Consider the following 19,621-nt stretch of genomic DNA (forward strand, 5'->3'; position numbering starts at 1 on the left):
TTAAACTATTGCAGTTCAACACACACACACACACACAGAAAGTGTGTGTGTGTGTGTGAGAGAGAACACTTAGCTAATTTAGATTGACAGGAGGAAAGTGGAGTTTCCACAAGGTGATTCTCACTGAAGCTCAAGGTGTGCACACGCACACATTCTACACACACACACACACACACAATAGGAGTGGAAATATGAAGTGTCCACGCAACAATTATCAGGATAAAAGCCTCAGAACATGACATGCTTAACTGAGGTCATGTGACAGCGTGCACGCTGAACAAAGATGTTTCTATATTTAACTTTCACATGCTCGTAAATACGAACTCGTCAGTGAAGCATCTGCATTAATTCAACCACTGAATAATGGACAACCTACAGTATACAACTGTTCATGTTTGAATATAATCTAGTTTTTTCAAAGCAATAAAGCCAGAGAAAAAAGGAGATACAATGCCTATATACATGTATTTCCCTCACTACCTTCACTTTTTTGATACTAAAGGAAGGATTGTATTGTCTCTATATTTGTCTATGACATTTAATGGAGTGTTTTGAAAACCCAGTATCAATAAATATGTAAATAAATGTGAATGAAAAAAAGGAAGCAGAGGAGAAAGCATTTATTTGTCAAAACGACATGTTACAAAAACACATGGAACAAGTCAACGTATCATGTATGATGAAAGGAGGCAACAGCAGAAACAAAACTATACTGCTTACATACATTATGAAATCAACACATGTTGGAGCAAACCAAAATAACTTGAACAATGAAACTTCTTTTTAAAACTTATGAGTCTCTGAAGAACAAGGGGAAAGGGAAGATATAGCTGCAATGTAAATGAGAGAGAGAGAGAGATGTATTTGTTGTAGTTGTTGTAAACTCTGCTCTTCAGTCTCAATCAGTAACTCTGCAACTGAATACTATTATTACATAAAAATACTACATTTGACAGGTTACTTTTGCCTGCGGACATCTGGTGCCCCAGCTTGTCTGAACCCATTTGCTTCACGGGAATATTGTAATGGCAATTTCTGTGCACATATTAGCTGGATTTCCCCCGATCCATTTTAATGTCTGACAACATTTTGTCCACTACATTTGTCCTGTGGGTGTAAAAGTCAATCAAGTCTACAGGGGAAAAAAAACATGACATATCACGTCCACTGCTCTGACGTTTGCTGTGTGCTAACCTGCTGCTTTTCCTCTATTGTATTAAAGCGTGCCTGCTCACTGTGCTGTCACACTCACCTGGCCAGTCGAGTCAAAATCCCTGACTTTGACTCTTCCTGTGACTGTGAGGCTGCGTTATCTTCCTCCTCCTCTTCTACATCTTGGTCTGTCTCCAAATCCACTTTGCCTGGACTCCCACGTCCTCTAATCATGTTGATGCCTGATTTCAGCTGGGCTTTTTCAGACCCTTCGGCCCCTTGCTTTGAGAGGAAAAGCAGAAATGCAGGTGATGGGCAAAGCAAACCGAGCTGACTAACTGTTCTCGTAACCAGCCTTACATCCAAGGCTTTACATCCAAAGTATTTTATTCAGAAAAAGTCATGTTTGGATCGACACATCCACTTCAAGGAAGTCTGAGAAGTGTAAGTCCTGGCCCTGGGTGATACTATGTTAGTCTCAGCTAGCATAGTATCTCTGTCCTACTGTGCTGGACATTTGGGGACATTACTCAAGAAACACTGAGTTTTCTCAGGGTTTTAAACATTTGAGCTCAAAATCACATCAAAGCATGCATTTTTTAAACAGAAACAAGTGTCTGTTCAGCTCCGAACGTTGTTAAATGAGTTTGACTGAGTCATTCAGCAGTTTAACGGGATAAACACTTATACCCACAAGTGCTCCCTCAGTCGGGTCTGATACTTTTGCTTCCGTTCATGAAGACCAAAGAAAGACAGAATAATAACATCAGCAATAAAATCAACAAAAGTTACGCACCGCAGCTTTTAGTTTTGTTTTTAAAGCTTCTATTATTATATATTTCTTATTCTTTCCTAAAAAAAAAATAATAAAAAAAAAAGGACAGCCAACGACACAAACAATGCTGATCCTCTACCTAATTGTGGTTATATTGTCATCTTAAGTGTTTTGCATTTCATCACATGAGTTTCCAAAAAGCGCTCTACTCTCTAAACTGTGGCTGGAAATACATTACATTCAACTTTTGTTTTTGCTCTTCTAAGTAACGCTTTTCATGACAAATCGGATATTGCACATTTCTTATTCTTTCCTAAAACAAAAGCTAAGCCCCTCCTCTCTGTCTGCATCCGGAATAGTCATGGGATGGATTTTTTTCAGAAACAATAACATTTTTACCCAATTCACTGAGTTAGTTTAAAATGTAATTTCAATAGTTCTATCTACCATGTAATAAAAAACCATCCCTTTCACTTGCAAGTGAATTAAATGTTGTGCTTTCATCACAATAAAATTACCAGTTTTCTCTTGTGTATGTGCATGAGTGAAATCGCCACCATATTCGCACTTAATCCTCTTTAAAGCTCTGGAGACTGGTATTGGCACTTCCTCTCCTCGGTGTTAAGAAAATAAATAACTCACTGGGCTGACATAATTAGTTCAAATCATTTTTTCCACTTAAAACAAACGTGGGGGGGGGAGAAGGAAGAGGTGGAAAGAAATGTCAGAGTGGACAAGTGCAAAAAAAGAGAGAAAGGCTGAGATGAGATGAAGGGCCGTGGATGAGAAGAGCGCAGGGCGGGGCACTTTAGAGACTTTAGTTGCTTTACATCACACATACACAGAACCATGTAGCCTCCTCTCTCCGTCTCACTCTTTGTCTGATGTAATGCTATTATTAACCTTAATCACACTTGTTATCCTACCTGTCTGCGCTAATGTTAGCCTGGGGCTGCAATAAAGCCAGCGATGCCACAAACGTGTGTGTGTGTGTGTGTGTGTGTGTAAAGAGGAAACAAAAGGGAGTTATGAGACTAAAGGTGAAAGATGAATTGTTTGATTCAGTGACTCCCAAACAACTGTGGCCTGAAATGATCGACTTTGTCGTTTGACATTGAAGGAAGAGACAAATCATTTCCCCCGGTTAAAGGTTATGAATAGATTAAACAAATGAAAAGTACTACCTCATCGACATTTCCTGTGTCCTCGTTGACCTCTCCCTCTGCGTGAGGACTGTCCACGTGAGGCCTGATGACAGTTTGACATCACAATAATAATGTTACTTTTATGGAGAATTGTAGTTTACAAATGCTTATTACATACAGTAGACTACACCTTCAAGACACGGGACGGTCAAGTTTCCTGTCAATGCTGCAGCAGGGGAGAATAGGACATTACTTTAAGTGGAACTTTGTCTGTGAAGGTTCAGTCATCCAGGTCAACTGGACTTGCTTTTTCCCGTTCATATTTTCGACAATGTGCAATATTCATACAAGTTATCTAACTTATATATTATATTATCCTGCTGTGTGCTAATGTGTTGCACCTTTGTATGGGCACGTTAACATAGTAGTCAATGTGGTGAATGTAATTTGATAATGAAACTTTATTTCCTGTGAAGTGGTAAAATGATGCTTGAGGCTTTGGGATTTTTTTTTTTGTGTGCAGTTAACTGTGTGTTCTACCCGTTTTAAACAGAGGAGACAACTCAGTTTACATAAGTTAAATACAAACTGAGTGGAGGACAAGGCGCTGTATGTGTGTAGGCCTGCACTGAGCTGACTGTCAGAGTGATTGAGGTGGCGCCCGATTGCCTCTTGTCTGTTTCATAACTGCACGAGTCACTGGAGCGTGTGTGTGTGTGTGTATCAGTTTGGTTACCTTGGTGATTTTGTGGACAATAACTTTTCATCTCAACATGATGTGTAAACATGTGTAGATACAGTCTATTTGCATACTGAACATGCATTTACACACTATCATCACACGCACTCTCATCATTACATATATGAGAGTAGTTTAGTCTTGTTGCAGAGACTGTTTTACCCTTCACTTAGCAATACACAGTGTTTGTGATTGAAACAGGGATTAAAAACTTAAATTTTCTCATGACAAATCCCATATAGCAGTAAATAAAATAGTAAATCCTACCCTGCGATTGGCAACAGTTCCCACAATGTCCTGACACCCAGTGATGTGGAACAGACAGCTACCGTTTTGTATGGTTAATATCATGCAAGTGAACACATTTGCAGCATCTTTATTGGGTATGATTGTTCGCAATTGTGCCCCACAGCAAGAGGGTTTCCAGTTTGAATCCCAGTGTGACCAGGGTCTATCTCGTGTGCATATTCTTTTCTCCAGGTTCCTCCTGCAGTGCAAAGACATGCAGACTGGGGTCAGGTTAAATGGAGACTCTAAACTGACTGTAAGTGTGAATGTGAGAGTGACTGGTTGATTGGGGTCTGTGATATGTTGGTGACCTGAGAATGAACGGATGAGAAGGGCTAGATATTTAAAAGGTGGTCACATGGTGGAATAGTGGCTAGCACTGTTGCCGTACAGCAATAAGACCCAGGTTTGCAGTCTTTGCAGGTTCAATGTGTATATTTTCTCCAGGTTCCCCAGTTTCCTCCCACAGTTCAATAGCATGCAGAGGTTAATTGGACACTCCAAAATGACCAAAGGTGTGAATGTGAGAGTGAATGGTTGTTTGTTTGTGTGTGTGTTGGCCCTGTGATGGACTGGTGACCTGTCCAGGGTGAGGATAAGGCGGTAGACAATGGATTAATCTGTCACAGGAGGATTCTGTTGGATTTAAATCAGTTTAATTTAGCCAATTCAATGTGGAAGTTTTAAATCAGACAGAAGCAGACAAAGCAGAATGGAGCAGATTAACTGCAGCTGGCAGTTCTACATGAGTTAAGACAGCACTGACTCACCCCACCATAGCAGCGTCGCTGTCAGCCACCATGTCCTCAATTAAGTCCTGTAGTATGGCGCCCTCTAGTGTTGAGTCTCTCTTACAGCACTTTGACACAGGCTCACATTCACAGCAGTGCTGCTTGATCACTTTCCCCTAGAAAAACACACAGTGATTAGTTGTTGACCCAGACCATGAAGTGTTCTGTATAGCTGTGGCAAAGATATTAGGTACACCATACAATATGATGCAATGCAATATACTACACACTACAGCTGCTTATAATGTGCTGTACCACAATGGACTATTTTAGTAAGCAAAGACTGTATTTTGGGCTGGATTAAATGACATAAATATGTTGTGATTCTGTGTTACACAAACAAACACTGGGGACACAGAGTACTATGATAAAGACAGGATACACTAGTTTTAAATAGAGAATCTAAACAAACTTGCAGACTATACAAACTGCATTCTCAAAGAAAGAATGAAAGGAACTTACTGGATTCTTCTTTGTTTGTTTTCCTGAAACAACATATGGAAACGAATAGAACAGGAATAGGTACAGTTATTGTCTTCTTGTTCCAACATATAACTTTTTGCAGGTACATAGTCTATGTTGGATAGTGTGGGTTGAATACTCTCATCAACTGCATAATTGTGTTCTTTTCTCACCTTTTTGTGGTTTTTTTTCCAGATTGAGCAGAAGGACAAAAGGGTAAGCTCTTAGCGTCTTCCTGCCATGTTTGCACATCTCCTCAGACAGCCCCTCCCACTGCTTCTTATCTGCTATCAGTTATCAAAATACTGGGATTTACAGAGATAATACGAGTAGCTATATACACCACAGTGATCACACTTTTGCATGTATGATCTGTGGATCACAGTGATCATGATTTGCAGATGATGATCAAATAAGCAATAAACATTTTGCAGTTAAATTGAAGGATACTAGGGAAGACGTTGAAGTGTTCACTAGAGAAGGGTTGAAGTGTGTCCAGGTTGCCAATAACAGTTCGAATGATGTCCTAAATACAAACAGAATGAAAAAGTGGGAATGACTTCACTGTGATAGAGACACAGATATTTTGACAAAAAAACAAAACTCTGTGAATGACAATGAGCCAATACCACAAATGCTGACAGTGTGAGTGTATGACATTCATATTTACCTCCAGTTCCTGATTCACCTCCTCCCCACTGATGAAAAATGAACAAATTACTGTATATCATAGTAGTAATTCCAGTTTTACTTTTTAAAACGCTCTAAAAGGCTGATCACAGTAGAAGACAATAACCTATGCTCATACAGGACAAATATTAAACTATAAATACATAATTCTGGAATGCTATGATGAGCCTGAGGGGCAGAACCATTGGACATCAGATAAATAACCCTACAAGAAAGTAGACTTTTTTTTTTTAAACTAAAAGATTGTTTTGGTCACAAGGAGAAACAACAGCTTGAAGGCTGATCATGATCAGTCCTGATTCTGGAACAGTACTGGGCACAAAAATCTGTGCAGCCTTAGATTTTTAAAGCAAAAAAACATTTAAATGACATAAGTTCATTTGTAAACACAACATAAGGTTTCTTAGTTGTAGCCAAAAGTCACAATTCACAATCACAATTATTTAGTGAGATCAAGAATATACAGTATCGTGATTATGCATTTGCAATTGGAACAAGATATTTAAATGTTAATGTTTTATGTTTTCTTCACTGTGTGGAACAATTTTATCTAATAAAGACATGAGGTAATGCAATACCAGCAAATCTGAGTATGGTCATGCTCAAAATCAGAGGTTCCAATTCAGAGCTTCTCATTTTATATCTCTCAGTCTGCCCAAAAGTGAGGAGACAATGAAAAATGGAGATAAATGTTGTGTTTCTGTCTTGCCTGAAGCTTCTTCTGATCTTAAACTTGTAGATGAAACTACCAGCTCGGAGCAATCGAGTCTCAGCAACAGGGAAGGAGAAGCTCTGCAGAGTCATGGCTGACCTAAAGGTTTGACCGAGAAAACAAACAGCAATGTTACTACCCATATGTATGTTAGTAGTGTATATTTGCGTTACTTTAAAAATCACTTGGTTTTGGAATAAGCCTTTTATATGAACTTTTGGCAAAGTCTTGTTATACAAAGGCCCAATCCTGTGCCCCATGTCGAAAATCGACCAGCTCACTTTAGAAAAAAACACAGAACAACATATTCTCAGGTATGCAAAGACCCACCATGAGTTTGTTACAGTCTCACTTTATATGTATTTCATTCTTACGCACAGGACATTTAATTTAGTTATCATTGTGTTAGCATAAAAACACCTCAGCTTAACTCAATCCTTTACTTGTATTATAACAACTGTCACTTTTACAACTGCCATTTTAACTTCTATAATATCAACTAACGCTTTAAAATCTATATAATTAACAGCGGTCACCTTTAGTTCTTGGATAACAACTTTAAAAACAACTGTTTTGGTGAATCTCTCTCCCTCTCTCTCTCTCTCGCACAATTACCGTAATACCTGTAGAACACAGACCGTCAGACATACGTGTGCGTGTGAGAACTTCATCCTCCAAGGCGCGTCAATCAGATCTTGAAATTGTCACGAGATTCGCCGGACACGGTAAACTCCCGCCTTCCGGTCTCTTTGGGCTTCTGTGATTGGTCAGATCCTCTTCCAATCAGCGGCGCCAGAGCAGGGTGTCACTATGGTGACGGTGAAAACCGCCCAAGTGGTCACATGATTGTCTGTTTGTGTCAGCTGACCACGTGTGGACGAGGCAGGCAGCGTTCAGACACAAGCGCCTGTGAAAACGCGCCTTGAGACAACATTTTATGTAAGCTCAAGTAAAAAGTAGACTTTTTAAAGCTGTGAAAACCCTTTCATTGATATTTTTCTTCATTTGTGAGAACATTTACGGAAAAATAATTCTGCTGGCGAGGTGAGGCGAGTTTATTTTCAATTATCCCAGCACAAGACTCTGCTATAACAGGACGTTTTAACTACCTTAATCTGAATAAGGTCATACTCAAAATGAACAATAATCAGATTGGGGCATGTGGAGTACTCGCAGCAGTGGCTGTGATGACGATAAACATTATGTTAGCAACAGGAAACATTTTACTACATGCCATTTTGATGTCGTAAAACTACATTATTGTATTAGTTTTAGTGTATTAGTAGTAAAAATGCAGCATAACTCAAAGTGTTTTGAGTATCTGTGTCTGTATTGTGTCCGTCTTTCCTTTCGTTCCTTCTTCTTTTACACAGTTGACTGGAGTTAAGAGTCCTGACAGATTAAGGAGAAATACAAGTGCCTTTTAATTCAGACCAGATGTCTTCTTCACCCTCCTCCTCCTCTTCTGTGCGTCTAAACACGGGGGTTCAAATGCCCCTTTTGGGTCTGGGGACCTACAAGCTTCAGGGTCTTGACGACGTCTACCGGGCTGTGGATGCGGCCCTCGCTGCAGGTTACCGTGCTTTTGACAGTGCGGCCGTTTACAGGAATGAGGCTGACTTGGGTCGAGCCCTGAGGGAGATCCTGCCTAAATATGGCTTGACTAGACAGGATGTGTTTATAACCAGGTATACATACAGTAAGCTTGAGCATTATTATTTAGATTGTGAATTTTTCCCCCTCATCAGTTCCTTTTCTTTTGTCATGTCACTGCAGTAAACTGGGCCCAAAAGATCAGGGTGAGAGCGCAGTGGAGGGAGCTCTTCACAGCCTGACACAGCTGGACTTGGATTACATTGACCTCTACCTGATCCACTGGCCGGGCACTCAGGGTCTGGATGTGGGTGATCAACGTAACCCAGGTTAACATTTAAAACTGTAACTTTGCACTTTTGAGTGTTGAGCAAAGTTAATTAAAGTAACCTAGTTTTGTTTTTGTTTTTTTATATATTTTTTTAATTGGATAATATGGCACAAAGAGAAAAGACAGTTCATTCACAGTGGTCAAGACAAAGAAACATTGACAAATGCACATTCAAAAGCAACATTCAAACACAATAACCATAACAGTGATAATAATAATAATGATAATAATTATAATGACAAATACATAAACAGATATGTCAAATAAAAATTCAACTTGCCTTATTTGATTGTTGGTAATCCGAAAACGAACAACTGTCACAAACTAGTCCAAGTTAAAAACTCATGTCATAATGAGCTGCTGTATTTCTGTCTGATTTTTTACAAACATATTTTAGGTAGTATATTCAATTTCTGCCAATAAATGTTGCACACTGGACCTTTTTAAGACAAAAGTGTACAGTGGACAAACATCTGAAACATGACTGAACTGTCTTCTCATCTTTGTCCTCTAATTGTGAGCTAGTTTTTGATCTGTGATTCCAGGTAACCGAGCTCAGAGTTGGGCATCACTGGAGGAGCTGCATGACCAGGGGAAGCTGAAGGCCATTGGAGTGTCCAACTACACACCAGCACACATGAGAGAACTGATGCAGAAGTGCAGAATCCCTCCTGCTGTTTTACAGGTACTGGATAATCAACACATGTACACAAATGCAAAATAATGAGATTTGTCAGCACAGAGAATATGGGTGTTTTATTCTTCAGGTAGAGTTTCACCCACGCCTGTGCCAGACTGAGTTGAGGCGTGTGTGTGAGGAGTATGGAGTGTGTTTCCAGGCCTACTCCTCTTTAGGGAAAGGAGAGCTGGTCACTGATCCCAGGGTTACAGCGGTGGCAAAGAACTGCTCACGCACACCTGCCCAGGTAAACACCTGCACAAAGCATTGAAATGCATTTCTCCTGTTGGTACAAACTGACCGAGTAAGGTTTTTTAAAATACATTTTTTTGTTTTTCTTCACCTCCAGGTCCTGTTGCGCTGGGCGGTGCAGCAGGGAGTTCCAGTGCTCCCCAAGTCCTCAAATCCAGACAGGATAAAGGAGAACGCTGCACTTTTTGACTTTACGCTAAGTGACACAGACATGGAGACACTGTCATCTTTAGACTGTGGGCACAAATACTGCTGGGATCCTTCGGGGGTGGCTTGATAAACCACTGGTTGACTTCCTTGGGAGTATTTTTACTACTTCTGTTCTTCACTTCTGACAATAGCAGTTAAATCACATGCAGTAAATTAAGTTTTATCATGTTTTTTTTCCAGGAGATCGCACATAACAAACACACCAAGTAGCATTTAGGCAGAATTACATGTATTTGCTTAGAGTTCAGTCAACATATTTAATAATGGCCTTGTTTGTAGTATCTTAAACATTATAGTCTTTCCAATTAATACCTATTGAGTTTTTTGCCTAATGATATTCTACTGTTTACAGATTTGTCAGTGCATGCCATCATTTAAAGACCAGTTTCATGTAACAACAATTAGAGTCTATATAACATTTAATTTGAATTGTCTGTGAAACACCATCATTTTGCAGATGAATAAACTCTGACACTAAGGCTTAAAAGAACTGCACACACAATATTCACTCTAAAACCACTCTTAAAATTGTTTTATTCAGGACAGCATGTACCAGAAGCTGGACAGCTGTAGAGAAAATACATTTACAAAAGTCCATAAAAAATGAAAAACACCTCAGCCTAACTCAATCCTTTACTTGTATTATAACAACTGTCACCTTTATAACTGCCATTTTAACTTCTATAATATCAACTAACGCTTTAAAATCTTTTTAAATTCTTGGATAACTTTAAAAACAAATGTTTGAGTGAAACCGTAATACCTGAAGTAAACAGACCGTCAGAATAACTTCACCATGGACATACGTGTGTGTGTGTGTGTGTGTGTGTGTGTGTGTGAACTTCACCCTCCAAGGCGCGTCAATCAGATCTTGAAATCGTCAAGAGATTCGCCGGACACGGTAAACTCCCGCCTTCCGGTCCCTTTGGGCTTCTGTGATTGGTCAAATTTTCTTCCAATCAGAGGCGCCAGAGCAGGGTGTCACTATGGTGACGATGAAAACCGCCCAAGTGGTCACAGGGTGTTAGCTGACCACGTGTGGAAGAGGCAGGCTGAGTTTAGGCACAAGCGCCTGTGAAAACTCGTCTTGAGACAACGTTTTAAAGGTCAAGTAAAAGAGTTTTTAAAGCTGTGAAAAGCCTTTCACTGACATTTTTCTTCATTTGTGAGAACATGTACGCGAGTTTACGCCGTTTTAATTTCGCTACATTTGACTTTTTGCACCTAAATGGAATGTTCCAGTCTCTATGGCTGTTTTTATTACTGTGTGACTCGACTCTTACTGACCAATGTTCATTGCAGCTTTTACGATGTTTGCATAGACGGCAGTAGTCCGATTATCCCTGCACAATACTCTGCTACACTGTAAACAGCACGTTTTAATGACCTTAATTTGAATAAGGTCATACACAAAATGAACAATAATCGGATTGCGACAGTGAAGTATTCAGAGCAGTGGCTGTGATGACAATAAACATTATGTTAGCAACAAGAAGAAACCTTTTACGACATGACATTCTGATGTTGTGAAACTACATTATTGTAGGCCTATTAGTGTTGTAAAGATGCAGTATTACTCAAAGTGTTTTGTGATGCAGATTGTTTAATATATGGCTCTAACACTGTTCTGTCATTGTGTTTTCATTGTATCACAACTAAGACTCATTTGCTCCTTCTTTCTTTCCTTCTTCTTTTACACAGTTGACTGGAGTTAAGAGTCCTGACAGATTAAGGAGAAATAAAGGTGCCTTTTAATTCAGACCAGATGTCTTCTTCACCCTCCTCCTCCTCTTCTGTGCGTCTAAACACGGGGGTTCAAATGCCCCTTTTGGGTCTGGGGACCTACAAGCTTCAGGGTCTTGACGACGTCTACCGGGCTGTGGATGCGGCCCTCGCTGCAGGTTACCGTGCTTTTGACAGTGCGGCCGTTTACAGGAATGAGGCTGACTTGGGTCGAGCCCTGAGGGAGATCCTGCCCAAATATGGCTTGACTAGACAGGATGTGTTTATAACCAGGTATACATAAAGTAAGCTTGAAATTGTGAATTTTTCCCCCTCGTCAGTTCCTTTTCTTTTGTCATGTCACTGCAGTAAACTGGACCCAAAAGATCAGGGTGAGAGCGCACTGGAGGGAGCTCTTCACAGCCTGACACAGCTGGACTTGGATTACATTGACCTCTACCTGATCCACTGGCCGGGCACTAAGGGTCTGGAAGTGGGCGATCAGCGTAACCCAGGTTAACATTTAAAACTGTAACTTTGCACTTTTGAGTGTTGAGCAAATTCTCCACAAGTCAATTAAAGTTACCTTATTTATTTATTTATTTATTTAATATATTTTTGGAGAATATTGGAAAATATGGCACAAAGAGTAAAGACAGTTCAATACAGCAATAGAAAGCACAGTGGTCAAGACACAGAAAACATTGACACATGCACAAGCAGTATTCAAACACAATAACCATAACAGTAGTAATACTAATAATAATAACAAATAAATAAACAGATAAGTAAAATAAACATACTTATGTGACCAAGTCAACATACCTCATTTACCTGTTGGTAATCTGAAAATGTCTCAAAAAAGGCAAGTTAAAACTTGTGTCATAATGAGCTATTTCTGTCTGTTTTTGTTATTTATAGATTCATTTGCATAATGATGTTTTTTGTGAGCTGTACATTTTGTTACATATTAAAAAAAATGGTTTGTCACTTAGGCTGCTATAGTTCATGTAAAAGTCTTATTCTAAGGCTACATAAACCAAACTATGTATTTTGAAGTGATTGTAGACTTTTTGATTGTAGATTGTAGACAAACATATTTTAGGTAGTATATTCCATTTCTGCCAATAAATGTTGCACACTGGACCTTTTAAGACAAAAGTATACAGTATACAGAAAGTATACAGTGGACAAACATCTGAAACATACACCGCTAGTTTTTAATCTGTGATTCCAGGTAACCGAGCTCAGAGTTGGGCATCACTGGAGGAGCTGCATGACCAGGGGAAGCTGAAGGCCATTGGAGTGTCCAACTACACACCAGCACACATGAGAGAACTGATGCAGAAGTGCAGAATCCCTCCTGCTGTTTTACAGGTACTGGATAATCAACACATGTACACAAATGCAAAATAATGAGATTTGTCAGCACAGAGAATATGGGTGTTTTATTCTTCAGGTAGAGTTTCACCCACGCCTGTGCCAGACTGAGCTGAGGCGTGTGTGTGAGGAGTATGGAGTGTGTTTCCAGGCCTACTCCTCTTTAGGGAAAGGAGAGCTGGTCACTGATCCCAGGGTTACAGCGGTGGCAAAGAACTGCTCACGCACACCTGCCCAGGTAAACACCTGCACAAAGCATTGAAATGCATTTCTCCTGTTGGTACAAACTGACCGAGTAAGGTTTTTTGAAATACATTTTTTTGTTTTTCTTCACCTCCAGGTCCTATTGCGCTGGGCGGTGCAGCAGGGAGTCCCGGTGCTCCCCAAGTCCTCAAATCCAGACAGGATAAAGGAGAACGCTGAACTTTTTGACTTTACGCTAAGTGACACAGACATGGAGACACTGTCATCTTTAGACTGTGGGCACAAATACTGCAGGGATCCTTCAGGAATTGCGTGATAAACCACTGGTTGACTTCCTTGGGAGTAACTTCTGTTCTTCACTTCTGACAATAGCAGTTAAATCACATGCAGTAAATTAAGTTTTTCCTGGTGATCTCACATAACAAACACACCAAGTAGCATTTAGGCAGAATTACATGTATTTGCTTCAGTCAACATATTTAATTACAGCCTTGTTAGTATTATCTTAGACATTATAGTCTTTCCAATTAATACCTATTGTGTTTTTTTTTGCCTTATATTCTTGTTTACAGACTTGTCAGTTTCATGTAACACTCTTACAAAGTGTTTATATAACATTCAGTTTGAATTGTCTGTGAAACACCATAATTTTGCAGATGAATAAACTCTGACACCGACGCTTAAAAGAACTGCACAAACAATATTCACTCTAAAACCACTCTTAAAAATGTTTTATTCAGGACAGCATATACCAGAAGCTGGACAGCCGTAGAGAAAATACATTTACAAAAGTCCATAAAAAATGAAAAAGGATTTAAAAAAATCAGTTTTGTTCAAACACGTCTCCAGATTCAAGTAATAATACTAAGGATGGTTGCGAAACTCCAGGTGCCCAGGCAGAGGTGGGTGTGTGCTCCCTGTCAAAACCATTACTGGTCACACGGCGTCTACTGAAACTGAAAGTCGAGACGAGCAATTGTGACGTTTTCTCGCAGTTCTGACGGTAAACACACCTCTGCCTTTCTGTGCTTCCTCTTGAGTGTAAATCTGTGGCAGAGAGCTGTAAAAGTTTTAAGGCGGTGATTGAGTACAGGCAAGTCTGGTTCTGCAGTGTCACCTCATGGGTCACAGCATGTTCAAGGCAGTTGATAAGAGTATAATGCTAGTATGAACAACTTGCATGTATTCTCAATCAGCAGACTGTGCTGCCTTTATAAGGAGACCTACTGGAAGTGACGTGTTAAAAGTATTTCTTATCACATGTACTTAAACTCTCAGTCCTGTTTTTCTGTTTCATATCAGATATCACATGACCGTGGAGTCACATGTTAGGTAGCAGTATGTGCTTTCAATTGAACAGCATTTTTTTTTTTTCAAACCAGATAATAATTCATTGTAAAAGGAAATTAAAAAAAGAATCAGTCAAAAAACCCTCAGTACAATTGGATGAATCTTTAAAAATGCTGGTCATTCAGATTGTCAGAATGCCTGATTAAAAAAATTGTATTTCAACAGGTTTAGCAGAGGCTATACATATTTTCTTTTTTTGAGTATCAAGACAATACAAACACAGCCCTTAACTTAACCTGCACCCCCAAACACTTAACAACTCAACCCTACACGTCCAGAGAATAAGACACAAGGAGGACAAACCTATTACCATTTTCAGAATCACATTTTCCATAGACAAATCACAAAGAGCCTCATTATTCACCAAGCTACGGAGGAGTGCAGATCTGAATTTATTATTATAATTAATGTGAAAAATAACTTTCATATAGGTATTATTGTGCCCTGCAATCTTCTAAAGCCTGGATGTTTTATTTCTCACCTCCAAAGTGAAAAACACATTTCAACAATTGCGTTTCTACGCTTGACAAGAATTCTCCTGAACAAACAAATCCTAGTAGTTTACACCTGTGTTCAAATGGGACTGAACTCATATATCCATCTTCTGTTGGTGTGGAGTAAATGGGCCCAAAGGCTAGTGTGGTTTATCCTTGTACAGCAGTTAATCCATCCCCAACAACAGCTTTAAATATGCACATAACATGAATCACAACAGCCATAGATTGTACACTGCCTATTGCTAGGTTGACCAGACTTTTTAAATAGCATGGCAACCTTGTAAAATTACTAATTTTCTAACCCACGTTGTGTATATAACCTTTTTTCCAATGCCATTTGATAATATATTAACAAAATATGTACACATAAAAATTACAAAGTTCTTTTTTGCTCATCCAAGGCTTTAAAAAGATAGATTCATATTGTTTTGTGCTTTTTTTAAAATATGTATGTTTAATGTGATTTTCTTCAGATATAATCTAACCCTGAAGTTGTACAAAAGATATTATTTCTGCATTGTCAGAGATTGTCCGTGTTCAAGATTGTTCTTTTGACAAATTTGAGATATAAAGCAGTTAATGATAGTCAAGTACAGTGGTGGAAATGGTTCTGTTTTGCAGGGAGCATAACAGGAAGCTGAATAAAGGGCCCCAAGTTGAATCCTGTTGAAAATCCTTCCTTTTATAATCTCTCTCTTCTGTTGCCTGAAGACTATTTTGGCACACAATACAGTGATCTTGACTTTTACAATTCAAAGCACCAATATTTGGATTGAAACCTGCATTAGCAAACACATCACCTTACAAAAATGAAGAAAGAAGGAAGTTCTAACAGCACTCAAGGTGGCCTCACATAGTCACATGTTCACTTTTCAGATCACGTATCTCTCCATCTACAGTATATTGCATAAAGTTGATGTGAGAGACAAGTGAACATTTTAAGCATCTGTTCACTGAGTGGTCACCCTTCAAATCCCCTGCTTATATTCCTTTACTGTGATTTAAAGAGGACATCTCTCCTCTCTTAGCTCATCCTGTCATCATTTGTATGGCGTTCAAATAGCCGACAGTCTTGTCTCACATTTTACCATTTCACAGTGTTCTTTACATCACAACCAACAAAACCACAAAATGTATAGAAATTTAGTTACCACTGGTGTCTAAAAATGACATGACTGTGAGCTTAGACCTCAGCTCTACTGCTCATCTCGAGTGGTCATGCCATTATGTTTCGATCTTGATCAAACCAACCTTTCCCACGTTCATACTCAGCGCAGGTCTCATTGTTCCCGTCACAATTGTTCTTGTGGCTTCCTCCATTGCTCTCGCCTCCTTCCCACTGATTCCCATTCGCAGTGCCTACTCAGTACGGTGAGTGTGGTTCTCATGATGGTTGTTTTCTCCTTCTAGCTCCTGGTGACTGAAGAGGTAGCTCCACCAGCTTTTAGAGTGGTGCATCTGTTTGGCCGACCCAGTGCTATTCACCTTCCTCATCGTCTGCAAGAAACACAGAGTAAATTATGTGAAGTTTAAACTGGACAATCAAGATTTGATCTAGTTACTTTTGTAACAACTGATCTTTAATAGATTTAAGCTATTTTGAAGCTACCATTTCAGCATACCATTTTCCCTCTTACACCAAATATATTAAGACACTCTGTGATCTTTTTTTAACCCTTCATTCATCCTCTGACTTTTCATTCTCACCCCTTTGTCTAGCAGACTGTCAAACTCATCGCTCATCCTTCGCAGCCGCTGGCCATATTTCCTTGCCGCCCACAGTGCAGGAGGAGCCGACTTTGAACGTCCCCGGAATGGAGCTCCCTCAGTGGGTGTACCGGCTCCATCGTCCCCCCTGGCCACGAGCTCCTCATCTCTTGAGACAGTGGAAGCATGGGACTCTGAGTTCAGCCTGATTCGACCAGTCGCTGCATTGGAAGCGAGAAAGGTGACAGGGGTTAGAATTATAGCACACATAACTTCATTTGAATGTTGAACATTTCTGTTTTAAAACAACTGTTCTATTCTAAATTACATTAAAAATAGCTTTAATTTCAATTACATTATGATAAAATATGAGAAAAAGCCGGGTTTAAGAAACTTTGTGAAAGATGATGCATGTGTTATATATATGTATATATATATATGTATATATATGTATATATATATATATATATACATATATATATGTGTATGTATATGTATATATATATATATATATATATGTATATATATACATATATATATATATATATATACATATATATATGTGTATATATATATGTATATATATATATATATATATATATATATATATATATATATATATATATATATATGTATATATATACATACACACCTAGTTTACTTTAATGCTGCCATTAACAGCCAGCATGTTGTGTTACAGCAATATGTACATGTAGACCTTTTCAATTCATAATCATTGAGCTGTCTTCCTACCTGATGTTCTGAGTTCAGGAAGCGTGAGGTTGTGCCGCTGAGAAAAATGCTGCTCAGGTTCAGTTAACGATTGTTTCATTTCTCCTTCTTCAACCTCATCAGCTGGCTCTGAATCGCTGTCTGAAATAGAGAACCTTGCTGCCATTGTGACATCTGAAGAGGGGAGGTTGAATGAAAAAGAATTGAGAATTATTTATGTGGCCAGGGTATCACAGACAAGGAAATATCCTTACACAAATGCATATAGTACACATACACATCAATGTTATTTAGACCACATATGTGTTGACCAATCTAGAGGAGCTAGAGAACAGAGATGTTGCTGATGAATACACACCAAAACAACATTTGATCATACACACCTCGAAATGTATCACAACTTTTACCCAAAAAAGAAAATATTTTGATTTCCTAATTAGTCCACATATACCTCCTGTCACCTGCCCATTGTTTCCCTGTGTACTCATTCACATTTACCTTCAATCTGTACCCCAGCGTTTTGACCTCCATCAAGCATAAAACCTTCCACTTATCCACTACATTATCTGTTTTCATTCAGGGACTTAAAGTCGGACTAGAAATTGCTAATAAAACGCGAATGGTAAAAAAGAGTGTTACCCATTTAACACTTTGCATTACAGTATGTATATATGATAATAAAATGTAATAATAAATGTATCTCTTAATGTAAATATGTATTTATATAGCCCTTTTCAAAACAAGACACCAACAAAATAACAATTAAATATGATGAGGGTTCAAAAGAAACGTTTTTAAAAAGTTCAGATTAACAGATGATTAAAAGAAATTAATGAGTCAACAAGAGAAACAACCAAAGCTGTCACCTAGTACTAAGAAAGGGAAGGTAATATTAATGGCAATACTAATATGTAATTGTTGTTGTAATAATAATAATAATCATAATAATAAATAAATCATTTAATAATTGTGATAATATTGTGGTAAAAATTAGATACTATTACAATAATACTCATTTACTTTCAAGGTAATATACTGTAATGGGAGTTACAGTAAATGACATCGCATGAATATATAATTACCATTTTATAAAGATGAAATTGATCCTGATTTATGCATTTATATTGATGTGGCCTGAAAACACCTGTGGTGCTTTCTGTGTAATAATAACTATAATCATCTATCACTTAACTATAACTGTTACCTGGGAGTTACAGTGGAAATAAGGTGTAATTACAATAATATCACCTCACTATAACTATGTTATTAATGAACTATGATTTTGGGTGTTACAGATTACCTGTCACACTCCACATATTAGCAGAATGCTAATTATTCCACACTCTTGATATAGCATTACCCATGATACTGTTGAGGCTGCTGCTGGCCGTACCTAACACACCCAGCCTTCTACTGCTGTTAACCAGTCCAATGGTATTTAAAGTGTATCAACACGCCAAATAAACTCACTTGTTAAGAGAACACGGAGCCGTATTTTATGTAACTAACGACGTGTTGTTTGATTGCTGGTAAACTCGCTAGCACACCTTCGTCTCCGGGCATCTCTTGTTGTGTTGTTGTTGACTGAAGAGGACAAAAGAAACTTCCTGCAGGGCGGCAGCTGCCGCGCGACTGTCTTAGCTAACAGCCAACGTGGATGAAACACACAGTTAACATGATTCCTTACCCGAAATGTTTGCAGCGGCAGCTCAGAAAGTGCGGGAGTGTCTTTAGTTAGCCTCGTGTGGCCGCAGCTGTAGTTGTTATTATCGGTGTCTCGTATTTTTTTTTTTACTGTGCAACACAGTTTAGCTCCGCGCTCACCCAATCGCTGCGCGTCACTGCACCGCTGCTGCGCGCTGACGTCACTGTTGCGAGTCAGGACTGGGCTGGGGCTTTGTTTGTCTGAACAGCTCACCGTAATGTTCGAGGAAGAGGCGCAACTTAAGAGACTACAAAACTGTACTGAAGTGATGTACAGGGCCGGGCCAAGTCTTCATGGGGCCCTCAGCAAAATTAGATTTGGGGGCCCTTTATCAACACCAATAATAAAGCAGTAAATGACATGATGCGTCTGAGGGAAGTCTGCACTGATATTGGCTTTAATCTTGATTTTCACTTTGTATTCAAAATGGCACAATACTAAGAGATGAATATGGTGTCAGCTTACTAAAAACTAACAAGATAAAACAAAATAACAATTGTGCCAC

The 19,621-nt window shown here is 38.9% G+C and overlaps 4 protein-coding genes across 6 annotated transcripts; 2 read left to right on the plus strand and 2 right to left on the minus strand.

Annotated features, from left to right (window-relative positions):
- Positions 1 to 605: 605 nt before the first annotated feature.
- LOC122766174 (membrane-anchored junction protein) lies at positions 606 to 7,420 on the minus strand. The gene is made up of 10 exons (XM_044020839.1): positions 7,370 to 7,420; positions 6,752 to 6,853; positions 6,023 to 6,050; positions 5,803 to 5,878; positions 5,526 to 5,639; positions 5,353 to 5,375; positions 4,870 to 5,006; positions 3,112 to 3,175; positions 1,253 to 1,434; positions 606 to 830 (listed from the first exon to the last, which is right to left on the minus strand). Exons 2-10 carry the CDS (start codon positions 6,844 to 6,846, stop codon positions 791 to 793), a joined length of 759 nt encoding a protein of 252 aa, XP_043876774.1. The 5' UTR covers positions 6,847 to 6,853; positions 7,370 to 7,420; the 3' UTR covers positions 606 to 790.
- Positions 7,421 to 7,627: 207 nt separating this feature from the next.
- Positions 7,628 to 10,432, plus strand: zgc:101765 (uncharacterized protein LOC450036 homolog). 2 transcript variants are annotated; one of them, XM_044022719.1, is made up of 6 exons: positions 7,628 to 7,693; positions 8,128 to 8,442; positions 8,531 to 8,676; positions 9,224 to 9,363; positions 9,446 to 9,604; positions 9,707 to 10,432. In XM_044022719.1, the coding sequence occupies exons 2-6, from the start codon at positions 8,192 to 8,194 to the stop codon at positions 9,884 to 9,886; spliced, it is 876 nt and encodes a 291-aa protein (XP_043878654.1). In that variant the 5' UTR covers positions 7,628 to 7,693; positions 8,128 to 8,191; the 3' UTR covers positions 9,887 to 10,432. The 2 variants fall into 2 exon arrangements, with proteins under 2 accessions (XP_043878654.1, XP_043878653.1); XM_044022718.1 differs by lacking the exon at positions 7,628 to 7,693 and adding an exon at positions 7,733 to 7,798.
- On the plus strand, positions 7,659 to 15,633 carry LOC122767279 (uncharacterized oxidoreductase MSMEG_2408/MSMEI_2347-like). 2 transcript variants are annotated; one of them, XM_044022721.1, is made up of 6 exons: positions 7,659 to 7,693; positions 11,521 to 11,835; positions 11,911 to 12,056; positions 12,779 to 12,918; positions 13,001 to 13,159; positions 13,262 to 15,633. In XM_044022721.1, exons 2-6 carry the CDS (start codon positions 11,585 to 11,587, stop codon positions 13,439 to 13,441), a joined length of 876 nt encoding a protein of 291 aa, XP_043878656.1. In that variant the 5' UTR covers positions 7,659 to 7,693; positions 11,521 to 11,584; the 3' UTR covers positions 13,442 to 15,633. The 2 variants fall into 2 exon arrangements, with proteins under 2 accessions (XP_043878656.1, XP_043878655.1); XM_044022720.1 differs by lacking the exon at positions 7,659 to 7,693 and adding an exon at positions 7,765 to 7,798.
- Positions 13,842 to 19,265, minus strand: badb (BCL2 associated agonist of cell death b). Its single transcript, XM_044022723.1, has 4 exons — positions 19,099 to 19,265; positions 17,433 to 17,585; positions 16,680 to 16,900; positions 13,842 to 16,469 (listed from the first exon to the last, which is right to left on the minus strand). The coding sequence occupies exons 2-4, from the start codon at positions 17,575 to 17,577 to the stop codon at positions 16,332 to 16,334; spliced, it is 504 nt and encodes a 167-aa protein (XP_043878658.1). The 5' UTR covers positions 17,578 to 17,585; positions 19,099 to 19,265; the 3' UTR covers positions 13,842 to 16,331.
- Positions 19,266 to 19,621: the final 356 nt, after the last annotated feature.

This window comes from Solea senegalensis, linkage group LG3 (assembly GCF_019176455.1).
Source record: "Solea senegalensis isolate Sse05_10M linkage group LG3, IFAPA_SoseM_1, whole genome shotgun sequence".
Classification (NCBI taxonomy): domain Eukaryota; kingdom Metazoa; phylum Chordata; class Actinopteri; order Pleuronectiformes; family Soleidae; genus Solea; species Solea senegalensis.

Excerpts from the sequence above, each read along its gene's own strand:
- LOC122766174 (XM_044020839.1), bottom strand. The coding sequence starts at position 6,846 with ATGACTCTGCAGAGCTTCTCCTTCCCTGTTGCTGAGACTCGATTGCTC. Across the intron at positions 5,879-6,022 it reads AGGTGAATCAGGAACTGGAG|GACATCATTCGAACTGTTAT; the intron begins GTAAATATGAAT and ends GTTTGTATTTAG. Across the intron at positions 5,007-5,352 it reads AACAAACAAAGAAGAATCCA|GGGAAAGTGATCAAGCAGCA; the intron begins GTAAGTTCCTTT and ends GTGTTTTTCTAG.
- badb (XM_044022723.1), bottom strand. The coding sequence starts at position 17,577 with ATGGCAGCAAGGTTCTCTATTTCAGACAGCGATTCAGAGCCAGCTGAT. Across the intron at positions 16,901-17,432 it reads TCCTGAACTCAGAACATCAG|CGACTGGTCGAATCAGGCTG; the intron begins GTAGGAAGACAG and ends CTTCCAATGCAG. Across the intron at positions 16,470-16,679 it reads ACAGTCTGCTAGACAAAGGG|ACGATGAGGAAGGTGAATAG; the intron begins GTGAGAATGAAA and ends TGTTTCTTGCAG.
- zgc:101765 (XM_044022719.1), top strand. The coding sequence starts at position 8,192 with ATGTCTTCTTCACCCTCCTCCTCCTCTTCTGTGCGTCTAAACACGGGG. Across the intron at positions 9,364-9,445 it reads TCCCTCCTGCTGTTTTACAG|GTAGAGTTTCACCCACGCCT; the intron begins GTACTGGATAAT and ends TTTATTCTTCAG. Across the intron at positions 9,605-9,706 it reads GCTCACGCACACCTGCCCAG|GTCCTGTTGCGCTGGGCGGT; the intron begins GTAAACACCTGC and ends CTTCACCTCCAG.
- LOC122767279 (XM_044022721.1), top strand. The coding sequence starts at position 11,585 with ATGTCTTCTTCACCCTCCTCCTCCTCTTCTGTGCGTCTAAACACGGGG. Across the intron at positions 12,057-12,778 it reads GGGCGATCAGCGTAACCCAG|GTAACCGAGCTCAGAGTTGG; the intron begins GTTAACATTTAA and ends CTGTGATTCCAG. Across the intron at positions 13,160-13,261 it reads GCTCACGCACACCTGCCCAG|GTCCTATTGCGCTGGGCGGT; the intron begins GTAAACACCTGC and ends CTTCACCTCCAG.